The following is a 14,079-nucleotide window of genomic DNA, read 5'->3' as shown; positions in this document are numbered from 1 at the left end:
GTCTGAAACATCCAGAAACACTGTAGACTACCAATTCGATCAGTTCCGGTAGCGCCCCAACGTGACCCGGTAGAGAAGAACTAGCCCTCCCCTCTTTCACTGATGGTTCTTGTTGCCTGTCCCTTCTGTTGTCATTTAACAGAACTATTTAGCCTGCTGAAAGGGGTTGTGTTCCGACCGCTGGTTGGTGGAGACATTTTGACTATATTCTAGACCTGCGTTGTCGCGTAATGCGTCATATGACGCGCCGCGTTAGCGCATCCGGAAGTGATCCGGGGCGCGACGCGCAGCGCGTAACGTAAGCATAACAGGTCATATGACTTGTTAATAAAACTTTTCATTGGTTCATTTTACTTTTCTTATTCTAATGATGCTTTCGAACATTATTTTTTCTTAAATATATGTTATAATGTTCCAGGCTAATGTACTTTCCCGGAAAATTTACAACTGTCCTGCAAGTAAAATATATTCCTTTTTCGAGAAAAAGGGCGTTTCTTCGTCCCATGACGGAGCCGTTGAGCAAAAGAGGGTCGGCCTGCTGTCTTAGTCGCCGATACGCCTGAATATCAGATTCTTATCGATCACTTTATGTTGCAGGAGTAGAAAACACAACAGCCCTTGACCATTTATCTTTACTGCGTTCCTGCGTATTATACCTTTTACCCTTCATGTAATTGGACTGCTTTATTTCACTTGCCTTTTACTGATTCGAAAACAGTGACTATTATTAAAAACTTTACCAATGTATATACTACTACCATGTTTTCTTTTAAAAACCTTTATTGTGAAAATGTCATTATACAAATACGGGCCTATAACCACGTGGGCCGGCCACGGAGCAAACTGTAATCGTATATGATGAGTAGACATTTACACTGTAGAGGAACGTAACGGGCGGGCCATTAGGTTGCAAGAACTAAAGTGTCTAACAGTTGCGGAATCGGTGGACGTACATTTTATAATTAAAATACGACAGGGCCACTTACAATAAAATTATCTAGATATACATTTGCGGGCAAGTACCATGGGTGACGTTAATTCGAACTTTCAATAGTACAGTAATCAATAACACATCAGAACTTAATATCAATAGGGATATCGAAATATTCAATCTATTCTCGTCCCCGCCCGCCATGTGCTTCAAAACTGCATACGTATCTCGTGATATCAAGGTTGTGCAACCAGTACACAACAAGGAGTTACGAGTCCCATTTATTCCGGCGCCATTTTGGGCGAGGGCGGGCAGGTTCAGGATATAGTCAAAATGTCTCTACCAACCATCGACTATGATGATGTTCATATGCTGTATTTATTAGAGTAACACTCATCTGTCCACATGAAATTAATTTGCCACAATCTAAACATGTCATTTTAATCTTTCCAAAGTTCTTCTAAATATTTGGGACCGTTTCCCTTGCCTCTGATGCTGTCAGTGCCACTTCTTTGATGAATGTACTGGCAGGTCGGGGGTTCTCCTCCAAATCTCTCTTTTATGCAGCACTATAATTAATCGGTGCCACCTCTCCATATGACGATGCATGGTATAGTTACCGTAACTATATTTTTTTTCGGTTCCTCTGGAGAGTACATCGTGGCAGATGAAGCGTGTAACGTACCGGGCATTTACCTTTTTTTGCATGTAGAGGAAAGGAAAAAAATTCGAGCGTCCGAGTTCTAAGGTGTCCCAGGGCCATTTTAGTGGACCAGGCCCAAATCCAAAGAACAGGCCGCCATTTTGAGAGTCCTCTTGCAGCCGCCTGTCGCTGTAGCATCAAGAGCGGCCGAAACTCAGCTGAATGGCAACTGAAACGGTAATGGGGCGCCCCACTACAGCAGACGAGCCTCCACCTAGGAAGGCCCGTTCACGCCGCCTCCCCCCCCCCCTTCGGGCACCCCACGCCGTTATTCGGAGCAGGATTGTAGGATGGCCACACCAGTACGGCAACTTGCTAGACACCACCTCGGTGCCTACCGAATCTCAGTGCCTTGTGGTGTCTTCTATTCAGAAAACATTGTTGTGCTGCCTTCGACCTATTCGCCGCAAGTGCGCACGCAACTCAGCTGCATAGCTTGCTAGACACCACCTCGGTGCTAACCGAATCTCAGCGCCTTGTGGTGTCTTCTATTCCGAAAATATTGTTGCGCTGCCTTTGGCCCCATTCGCACATCGGTCCGCTACTGACGCCATCTCACAGGCCAACGGGGCGCCCCACGCCGACTTTCAGCATTGTAGGATGGCCACACCAGTGCGACAACTTACTAGACACCACCTCGGTGCCATCCGGATCTTGGCATCTCAGCGCCTTGTGGTGTCTTCTATTCAGAAAATATTGTTGCGCTGCCTTTGGCCCCATTCGCACATCGGTCCGCTACTGACGCCATCTCACAGGCCAACGGGGCGCCCCACGCCGACTTTCAGCATTGTAGGATGGCCACACCAGTACAACTTACTAGACACCACCTCGGTGCCATCCGGATCTTGGCATCTCAGCGCCTTGCGGTGTCTTCTATTCAGAAAATATTGTTGCGCTGCCTTTGGCCCCATTCGCACATCGGTCCGCTACTGACGCCATCTCACAGGCCAACGGGGCGCCCCACGCCGACTTTCAGCATTGTAGGATGGCCACACCAGTGCAACTTACTAGACACCACCTCGGTGCCATCCGGATCTTGGCATCTCAGCGCCTTGTGGTGTCTTCTATTCAGAAAATATTGTTGCGCTGCCTTTGGCCCCATTCGCACATCAGTCCGCTACTGCCGCCATCTCACAGGCCAACGGGGCACCCCACGCCGACTTTCAGCATTGTAGGATGGCCACACCAGTGCGACAAGTTGCTGGACACCACCTCGGTGCCATCCGGATCTTGGCATCTCAGCGCCTTGTGGTGTCTTCTATTCAGAAAATATTGTTGCGCTGCCTTTGGCCCCATTTGCACATCGGTCCGCTACTGCTGCCATCTCACAGGCCAACGGGGCGCCCCACGCCGACTTTCAGCATTGTAGGATGGCCACACCAGTGCGACAACTTGCTGGACACCACCTCGGTGCCATCCGGATCTTGGCGCGTTGTGCTGCCTTCGGCCTATTCGCACATCGGTCCGCTACTGACGCCGCCTCACGTGCCAACGGATTTTCTACGCTTTTTATACCCTATGCCGCATAACAGGTCATGTGACTTGTTTATAAAACTTTTCATTGGTTCATTTTACTTTTGGTTTCCTAATGATGGAAGGCTTGATCATATGACCTAAAAATAACACTTTTCATTGGATGAAAACTATTTTTTTTTCCCAAACGATGAAAGCCCCACCTTGTTTCTGGATGTTTCAGACTGAAGCTGGCGTCAGCATGAAAGCACCACCATCTCGTGGCTCCGTCGTGGTCATTCCGCGAGCAATCATGGCAGCCGCTCCCCACCGGAACCCTACAGGAGTCGGGGGCCCCCAAGACTTTTGTAGAATCCTCAAGGCGGAGGGGACGCTTTCGAGAATGGGGTCCAAGACCTAGCAGACAAGCGTCCGATTTCCAAGGTGTCCCAGGGCCATTTCAGTGGACCAGGCCCAAAAAGGAAAGAGCCTGCCGCCATTTTGAGAGTCCTGTGACAGCCGCCTATCGCTGCACCGCAAGAGTAGGCGCAACTCAGCTGAATTGCGGATTTTGACACAGTGGACCAAAAGCGGACGGAATGGCAACTGAAACGGTAAAGGGGCGCCCCACTACAGCAGACGAGGCTCCACCTGGGGAGGCCCGTTCACGCCGCCTCCCCCCCCCCCGGGGCGCCCCACGCCATTATTCGGAGGGCGGCAACTCAGCTGAATTGCGGATTTTGACACAGTGGACCAAAAGCGGACGGAATGGCAACTGAAACGGTAAAGGGGCGCCCCACTACAGCAGACGAGGCTCCACCTGGGGAGGCCCGTTCACTCCGCCCCCCCCGGGGCGCCCCACGCCGTTATTCGGAGGGCGGCAACTTACTGGACATCACCTTGGTGCCATCGTTCTGCTGCCTTGGAACTATTCGCACAACAGACCGCTACTGATGACCCACCCCCCGCGACGCCCCACTCCGGATACCGAAATCAGTGCGGCACCCAGGCAACATCACCTGGGTGCCGTCCTGAAATCTGGACGTTGTGCTGCCTTGGGACTATTCGCACAACCGACCGCTACTTCCTTCTTTTTCCCTAAAAATGTTTAAATGTTTTTACTGTTTTTGTTTTGTTGTATATATTTATAAGTTATTAAAGTTTTATAATCCTACTACTTTGTTGGAGTGCTATATATTTTTAATGTGACACATAATTGTAAAAACTTTGATGTACAAAGAGTCATCCCTGGAATCTTCCGCTTCAGGCTCGGTCCCCTCCCCAATCACAATACAGGATGGTTTTCAGATAGTAGGAACGCGTGTGGTGTGACGGATCTCATCGGGTGTGGGCCTTGATCTACTATAACTCCTTTGAAGAGGGGTAATTCTTTACAGCTGGGGCCATAAACTACATCTGCAGGGCTAGCTGATAGCCTGGGACCGGCCTGGACAATCGGACACAGAGGAAGAGGAGTGTCAGAGGGTGCGGTAGTGAATAGGGCGAAAGGGAGGTGTCGGGCGGGCACAGGGTGTGATTCTCAGGGAAGAGCAGCGCAGATGGGGGGAGGTTTATTGCCCATGCATAAGACAGAGAGCGGGGGTGACCAGTGCCTGGGGGAGATGCTTGCGAGGGTGGGGAGCCATGCTAAGGATCGACAGCGTGCAGAGAGTGGGTCTGGTCAAGTCATCTAAAATGGCTGCCGTGCACGACAAAAGTGTGGCATTTGAAAAAAGGCAAGATGGCGCAGACAATGTTTTTCAACACTTCCTGATTTCCTTCGAATCGAACGTTAACAGACGTTGGGGCATATTACCAAAGTTAAGCGATATTTACCCTAACGATGCTTAGCAACGAATTTTTTACCGCTAAGCATCGTCAGAAATTATCGCAGATAAACCTTGCTATTATCAAGGTTTATCGCAAATGCGATAAAAAACGGCCGCAATGCATTAATATCGCTGAAAAGTCAGCGATATTCATGCATTACCGAGCTAATGCTCTTAGCCATGTTATCCACCTCCCATTGGATAACATGGCTAAGAACTGCTCAGGGCAGGTGTTACTTTTTGGAGATATTCGCGCTTAGCGCGAATATCTCCAAAAGTTGGTAATAGGAGATAGCGATGTTAGCGACTGTTTCCAGTCGCTAACATCTTGGCATGCCCACTTTGCATGTCATTAGTGATAAATATCACTGACATGCAAAGTGGGGCCCAAGATGGTCGCTATCTCCTACTAGCGGTCGCTAACTGGTGTTAGCGACAGCTAGGTAATACGGAGATAATTTTATCTCCGCTTTCTTGGCTTTTAAAGCCAAAAAAGCGGAGATAAACCCCCTTGATAATATGCCCCGTTATCTCTCCCACACTACCGGTCCCCCTGGGCTTAAACGCCGAGATGGTAGGGACTGCATCCCGTGAAGATAGGCCGAGACGTCACTCAGCAGAAAAAAAAGTAAAAAAAAAGTCTATAAACATACAATAAGTTAAAAGTCAATCATTCTTCATTCCTTGTAGTACGCTCCCCAATCCGCTTCCCATTACGCTAACCGGGCGCACCCCACCAAAAAAACCTATGGGGTCAGGGAGGATCTACTATGCCCCCTTATGGTCATTTGCCCCTTCGCTTTGGCCTCCTCTTGTCTCTCGATCCTACCGAGAGACAAGATGGCGGCCGCTACGGACTGTTTGGAATGTTTACAGACGCCGGAGAACCAATCAGCTTCGCTTCACAAAGCTCCGTAACGCGGAAAGTACGCGAACTGGAGCGCTGCCCGTTCCGCTGTTACAGATATATATCTTTTTTTGAACGTTAATTTCTCAAAATCCACTGGAGCACATATATTGAGACCTAGCAAAGGCACATCGGGCTACCAGTCCCTACAATTTTGCCAAGTTTCGTGCAAATCCATTCAGCCGTTTGATTATTATTATTTTTTTTTTTGTTGCCCCGCGGGGCCCTTTTAAAACCTCCACATCAAACCTAGGGGGTCAGGGAGGATCTACTATGCCCCCTTATGGTCATTTTCCCCTTCGCTTTGGCCTCCTCCTGTCTCTCGATCCTACCGAGAGACAAGATGGCGGCCGCTACAGACTGTTTGGAATGTTTACAGACGCCGGAGAACCAATCAGCTTCGCTTCACAAAGCTCCATAACGCGAAAAGTACGCGAACTGGAGCGCTGCCCGGTCCGCTGTAACAGATATATATCTTTTTTTTAACGTTAATTTCTCAAAATCCACTGGAGCACATATATTGAGACCTAGCAAAGGCACATCGGGCTACCAGTCCCTACAATTTTGCCAAGTTTCGTGCAAATCCATTCAGCCGTTCGATTATTATTATTTTTATTTTTTTTTGCCCCGCGGGGCCCTTTTAAAACCTCCACATCAAACCTAGGGGGTCAGGGAGGATCTACTATGCCCCCTTATGGTCATTTTCCCCTTCGCTTTGGCCTCCTCCTGTCTCTCGATCCTACCGAGAGACAAGATGGCGGCCGCTACGGACTGTTTGGAATGTTTACAGATGCCGGAGAACCAATCAGCTTCGCTTCACAAAGCTCCGTAACGCGGAAAGTACGCGAACTGGAGCGCTGCCCGTTCCGCTGTTACAGATATATATCTTTTTTTGAACGTTAATTTCTCAAAATCCACTGGAGCACATATATTGAGACCTAGCAAAGGCACATCGGGCTACCAGTCCCTACAATTTTGCCAAGTTTCGTGCAAATCCATTCAGCCGTTCGATTATTATTATTATTTTTTTTTTTTGCCCCGCGGGGCCCTTTTAAAACCTCCACATCAAACCTAGGGGGTCAGGGAGGATCTACTATGCCCCCTTATGGTCATTTTCCCCTTCGCTTTGGCCTCCTCCTGTCTCTCGATCCTACCGAGAGACAAGATGGCGGCCGCTACGGACTGTTTGGAATGTTTACAGACGCCGGAGAACCAATCAGCTTCGCTTCACAAAGCTCCATAACGCGAAAAGTACGCGAACTGGAGCGCTGCCCGGTCCGCTGTTACAGATATATATCTTTTTTTTTAACGTTAATTTCTCAAAATCCACTGGAGCACATATATTGAGACCTAGCAAAGGCACATCGGGCTACCAGTCCCTACAATTTTGCCAAGTTTCGTGCAAATCCATTCAGCCGTTCGGGCTAAAAGTGAGGCCAACCGCCCTATGGAAAACTCAATTTTAAAAACACGTTTTGGGACCCCCCTTTTTTCTCGGCCCCCCCTTGACGAAACCCCCCCAAATTTTCAGGGGCTACTCAGAAACAAAATGTTCCATTTTCCTGAAAATTTCAGCCAATTCCGTCCACAAACGCCAAAGTTATTAGACATAGAATTTTCAAAAATCCCATAGAGAAAAAATCCTAACTATATATACCTACTGGCGACCGCCAGTAGGTAATGTAGCTATATATATATAGACACACATTATATATATATTACATTTAGATAGTTAAATTAATATGTAATTATTTACTACTCTACCCCATCATATATGTACCTTGAAACTATAAGCATCTTCAATATCTTTAAGCTACATCGAAATGGAGTTATGAAAAAAAAATGTATACTAACCTATCAACAAATAGCTTTATGACAGTTTGGTAGTCAATATTCTGGACATGGTATTTTTGCAGGATGATATTTTGCATTCAACAGTGTCTGAATATTTCAATAGTGAAAAAGTATTGAGGTTCAATGGGTGGATTCAATGTGCCTGGTGGTCCTTCACAGCAGCAATATCTGTTCATCTGTTTCTCTCTGGCCAGCCTATTTCTCAGAATTTGAAATACTCTGTCTGGCAAAACCCTGTCAAGAACCTGGCCATTTTTGGGAAGAATATTGAAGCTTTGTGCAATGGAATCCAGACATTCCCAGCAGTGGAGACCGGTGGTGAGTTTGGTGTGAATTTCTTACTGCTTTGGGGCTTAAGGTCTTTGTTTATTGCTTTCCCATTTCATGAAGCTTTGTCTATGAATGGTTGGGGATATACAGAAGCAGTGCTGTCTGGTTGTATTAATTTTGTGCACAAGATACAGTAAAAGCCACATCAGTAGCCACGTACACAGGGATAGAAGGGCCAGTGGCACAAGCAGGAAAAGGGAATGGCATAAGAGGCAAAACAAAGACACAGGACTCCACTATGCCTCATCACTTGTGCTGGTCAAGGAGGACTGCAGGATGTAATGGATCTCTACAAAACAAAATGATTTGTAGATAGGAATGCTAAGCGTAACTTTAATTGTGAATGAATATGCTTTAACAATATTTCTGTGTAAACAACTCTTTACTATTTAATATAAAACTGGTAACCATTGAAAACAAAACTTATGAAGAATAGGAATCTCAACTATATGTGTGTTCCATCACTTCTTCCTATATATTGAAGAAGTAACTCAAGAACCTTACCTGTACCCTTTCTTGTGAAATAGGAGTAATAGTTTCTACTTGACATCTTGTACCTGGCATTCATGTATAACTTGTGCATGACATTCAGATAAAGATATGTATATAGTCTATTTTAGGAATCCTTCACAGGCAACCAATAACAGAATACGCAATTTCAGTCATAAAAGTTCAGATAATTATTCACGAAAATAGTTTAAGTTCATTTTCAACGTTATACTTGAAAATCCAAGATGTCTGCCATCTCTCTAGCATATGTGAGAGTTTGTGGCTTGCTGGGAATCATAGTCCATTGCTAGCCTATTATCATAGTGTATGTCCACCATGTGTGCTGTCTCAGTCCAATCAGAGCTGTTCCTTTGTAACAAAAGGAACCTAATGGAGTACTGCTTCCCTGAGCATGAACCACACTAACTGGTAAGTAGCAATTCTAGTAGTACCTCTAGTCCCGCTTCTCGACAAATACTTGAATGGTCATGCAACTGGCAGGTGGTTCAGTGCAACATGAAACCTGATTAGGTTCTAGCAAAGTCTAGCTCACTCAGCCATAGCTTTGAGCACATGATCAGAAGAGTGGCAGCAATCAGGGACAGGTGATTCATGGTCCTTTCAAAGGTCGACTACTGCAATACTCTATACATGAATATGCAACAAATAACATATTAATAAACGCAAAGTATTCAGAATGCTGCTGCTCGACTGCGTTTGTGCATTACAAAATTTCAATCTGTCTCACCAGCAATTAGACAGCTGCACTGGCTGCCTGTCAGGCAAAGACTCATCTTTAAAGCTCTTAGCATCATATTTAAGTCCTTACATGGCATGGGACTGGCCTACCTGAATAACAAATTCAGGTGGCACTCTCCTCAGAGGAACCTAAGATCCTCGACTGCAAAAAATGTCTCTATCTCAAGATTTAAGTTAGCCTCCTTCGGAGGAAGAAGTTTTGTCAACAGTGCCTCCAAAACGTGGAATGCTCTACCTCTCTATCTAAAAGCCATCACCAATCTACTCCTCTTCCGATAAACTCTTAAAACGTTTTTCTTCAAACATTAATTGCCCCATGGCTGGAAGTTATTAGATTTCAGCTGAGCTAGCGCAAAGACACCTTCGGGTATACATGAACTCAAGAAATTAATTTAATATAACATTTAGTATAACATGCTTCTATTGAAAAATGTGAAATTGGGTTCTATGCAGAACAATACAGACTGGCAGTCACCATGTGTACTAATACTAAACTATTCTATTTAGCTGCTAAACCTTAAAGAAGGGATTTCATTCTCTTTCTTACCAGAATTAGAAACAAATTACGTTATGATTAGTATTCAATGGTTTTAATGCGATTACAGTAAATTGTAAAGCTGCAGCAGTTTTTTCTCAGCAATTGTATTGTTGTATAATGCCCTTTTCAATAGAACAATAAGTTTCGGATTAATTTTCAGTAAATTATGACGGGACCTTCAGGGCCTGGGCAGTTAAAATTTGGGCAATTAAAGTTAGAGTAATTTTAAAATCCAATTTAAGGAAAAGTATAACCCGGCTTCATCCTTTTTATTTTACTAGACACCCTAGATTTTGTTTTGGCCACTCATGCCCCAACACTTAATGCCGGTCAATTGTTGGACCTAGTATTATTCTTATGTCCTAGATGATGTTGCATTAATTACATTTTATAGCCCCTCTCCTTTGACAATCACAATCTTGCAACATTCTCAGAGTACATACATGCGAATGATAACTTTAAAGTCACTAACATAAACAAACATATGACTGCTTGTCCGTTTCACACTATTAATTATTTTGAACTTCTATAACTTGTTCACACAACATGCAAAACAAGGCTAGATACACTTGGGCCCACAAAAGAGTAAAAAATGCTACATACTGAGGTGTTTTTGCAACTCCATGGGTAGCTAAATAATGTGGTAGCTTGGAATAAATAGGCGATAGATCTTGATATCAAGTAATAGTCCTCGATATCAAGGAGCAGCCATTTGAATATCTGAGACTCAGGTGAGGCGCAGCCTTCATTACCAGCTCAGCAGCCGTTGATGGCTCATGGTCTGCTTTTCAACTGGCTCAAAAATGAGTGTGTTGTGGGTGGTTAGGCTCTAGAGTGTATCATATTATTTTTAACACATCACCAGCAACAGATCCGTCTAGGTGAATACACCTAAGAAGTGAAAACCTTGGAAAACAGATACCCCAAAGATCAGTCTTGACACCAGTCCTATTCAATACTGCATGGTCCATATGGTGGGTATTCTTGTGGCTCTTGGGCTGAGATTTCAAATACACATTGATGACACTAAGATCCACTTTTCAGTTTAGGAAGACATCTCTGATTGCCTTATTCCAGCTACGTTCTAGTCACATCTTGCATTGTTTACTTTACGGAAAAACCTGTATGACAAAAAACATCTTTGCTGGAATTTCGGAAAAACTAAAATTGGGTTTAATTTCTTCTAGAACTCTAGCACTGGAAGCAATTGGTCCTTTTCCTGTATCTTGTTTTTGTTGCCTCTTAAGTGGCTCATGTAGTGTGTGGCCTGTGAGAATATGAGCATATGTCCATTTTACACTAGAAATTAGATTGTCTAATGGAGGAAACTCAGACCATGCTAAAGGATTATGTGTAATGTGGAAGGCTTCTTGTGGTGTAGAAGGTTATTTGAGCAGCTGCTTCATTTTTAATAAACCACAGAGAACCTGGAGATCAACAGATGATCCCAGTCTTTAAAGTATTTTTTCTTCTAAGCTCATAGGAAATACAGCGAGGCAGCAGAAGCTGTGGTATGGATTAAGCTACCTGCCTTGTCGCAATCTATACCTTTATTCAGCAATTTCAAGAGAAATACAAAGAAACACTCTCTTTGTTGTCGAAATATGTAGTTGTGTGATCTATTGCAGGTGCCGCCAACATTTTCTATGATGAGAGCTTCTTCTGGTCAATGAAAACCATCCCGTTCTACTAACTATCATTAGTTCTGTTACAATAGTGACCACTTCCATTAAGATTGAAAAACTGGCAACTCTGTGCAGGATTATAATTAATGTCTGTCTCATCCCTTCAAAGTTGCACCAACAGCAGTCTTACGAAATGCCTCTACATGACTAATGAATACATAGGCTCTAATTATGTCCGTCACAATCATTTTGCCCTAAAACGTCAGCATATTAGTTGCTGAAAACGCATTCTTTCTATCACATACACCTTTTAATTTTGGGTGACCAACTCAAACCCCACCATAACTTTCAAAAGACAATCATATACTTTTCTTAAAACATTTTGTTTTTCCTCAGAAAAGAATATTTAGATAGAGCATGGCCTGAAACATGGACAATCTCCAAGCACCTTTAATAGAGTAAGAAAGGAGAGGCATTGTCATTTTGCAGGCGCGCGGACAATCTTCATGCACATTTAATACAGTGAGAGAGGAGAAAGATGGTTATATTGCTGGCCCCACAGGCCACCAACCATAGTGGATGTGTGTGTCAGAGCATGTGGCCCAGCCATTAGTTTAACTTGTTGTCACTCCATGGTTTTGCAAATATGCCCCACTGTTGAGACCGTTTTTTTCAGCCTAAAAAAAGGAAAATGTTTATGTAGCTTGCTTTTAGGAATATACAATCACATGAAGGTGACACTTTTTATATATTGATGAAACTCGATTGTGTATAAAATCTAGTGTATAATGTTAAACCGTGTATTTTGTTTTTGTAATGATATTAATGAATCATACAACAGATAATTACGTACTTACCACTGCCTCTATATTCTGTAGTACAAGGATTTGCTGCTAAGTTTCATTCTAGTAGTTTCCATGCATTACAGATAAAGTAAACACAAATAACTAAAAACACAGTGTTTTTCAGGAACTCCAGTGATGAGTGTCTAGTTAACAATCTGAAACATAAAAAAAAGAATGCCTTGGAATTCTGGACCACTGGTCAGTGTGAGACTGTGGGGCATATTGTCTCCAGTCTGCGATAAATATCAGAAAGCGCGCTTAGCGTGATTTAAATTATCGCCGGCTATCGCTGGATTTCATCGCTGTGTCAGTGGCGTATTAGCAACGCCTAGCTGACAGGCGATGTGAAATCCTGCGATAATGAACATTAGCATGTGAAATCCTGCGATGATTTCACAGCTCTAATGTCAAGCTTGGTAATAGGGGAGTGTGGACTCAGCCTCACAATTCACCTCCCTTAGGCTTTCATGGTAAGTCCGGTTTTAATTAGGCGATAGATTATTGCGATGATGGGGGCTTAGCGTGCCTTTTCTCATCACATCGCTGTTCAGGGGCAGCATTGGTAATACCGCGATGTGGGTTTTGCGAGCATTGCACTGTTTGTCCTAGGAGGGAACGCCTTCTTTGTATCTCATTAGTGATGTATATCGCTAAGATGTGTGGCGTTAGTAATTTGGCTGCTAACATGCGCTGATGCATGTTAGCGTCGCCTTGGTAATAGGGCAATAGGATTATCGCCGCGTTAGCGGCTAAAAGTGCCACTAAAGCAGCGGAACTGCCCTCGATAATATGCCCCCAAATTACTAAAATGATGTGCCCCTTAAATGCATAATTGCTTTTGCATCATCCTTTCTCGCCATACAGGTGTTATCTTAGTTATCACAATGTCACGAGCACAAAGTGAAAATACAATAATTTAATTTAATTTAATAGTTTTCTTTGTTTACCATGTGGAACTATTTGTAGTTTGATGCTATATCTGTAATGCTCTTTAGCAGTAAAAATGCCACTGCTGGGTGCGAGGTCCAGATTTAGCGCGTATGTAAATAAATGGTGAATAGCACGGTAATGCACATTTTCCACATTTTTTCCACATTTATTTCTGCTTGTTTTCTACTACCCTTTTGCTGGAAGAAACCATACTATAAGATTTAATGCAGCATTGCCTTATTCTCGGATCATGCATAAATGGAGTAATAACTACATATTGGTCCAATGAAACCTATGCTGTCATTGCATAATCCTAAAGTATTAATGCTTACGCTAAATCACCATTTTGTACTACTATCTCGTGTTAGCTATTCTATAACACTTTTTTATTTACTTTCTATCTGTGTGCTAAACCAGATATCGCGACCTTCAGCGAGTGTGCCAACTCCATCATCATCACCATCCTGGGAATGACCATCTGCTTCTAGCGAAGAGAATGTGCGGCACCTGCTGAGACATGTCCACCTTCTTATTGCAAATGAATCCCTCACATACCTGTATATTGGTTTCCTCAATCCTTAGCATTCTTCTTTGCTATCCCTACATTTTTGATATATTTGCAATAAAAGATCTTAAAGAAAGCTAAAAAAAAGATCTTGATTTCTTTTGAGTTCTTGTCGACAGGCACACCAATCTGCCAGAAAATGCCACAAACAATATGGCCGCTAAATCGGCACTCTCTTAAACTAAAGATTTTGGAATCACAGTCCAGCTCACCCAGCAGTCGGTGGAAAGGCCGCAATGGTAATGCCCAGTGATTGGGTTTCCAAAAATGTTTTAAAATGTGGTACAGTACAACAGTGGTATTAAAAACCCGGGCATCTCAC

The 14,079-nt window shown here is 43.9% G+C and overlaps 1 protein-coding gene across 1 annotated transcript in view; it reads left to right on the top strand.

Annotated features, from left to right (window-relative positions):
- Nucleotides 1-13,844, top strand: part of LOC144791874 (gastrokine-1-like) — a 36,150-nt gene extending 22,306 nt beyond the window's left edge. The window contains exons 5-6 of the mRNA XM_078666659.1: nt 7,871-7,994; nt 13,610-13,844. Of these exons, the coding sequence (XP_078522785.1) occupies nt 7,871-7,994; nt 13,610-13,680 (195 nt within the window). The 3' untranslated portion in view covers nt 13,681-13,844. The remainder of the gene's footprint in view (nt 1-7,870; nt 7,995-13,609) is intronic.
- Nucleotides 13,845-14,079: the final 235 nt, after the last annotated feature.

This window comes from Lissotriton helveticus, chromosome 11 (genome assembly GCF_964261635.1).
Source record: "Lissotriton helveticus chromosome 11, aLisHel1.1, whole genome shotgun sequence".
In the NCBI taxonomy this organism is placed as follows: domain Eukaryota; kingdom Metazoa; phylum Chordata; class Amphibia; order Caudata; family Salamandridae; genus Lissotriton; species Lissotriton helveticus.
This window is presented reverse-complemented; position numbering and strand designations above follow the sequence as displayed.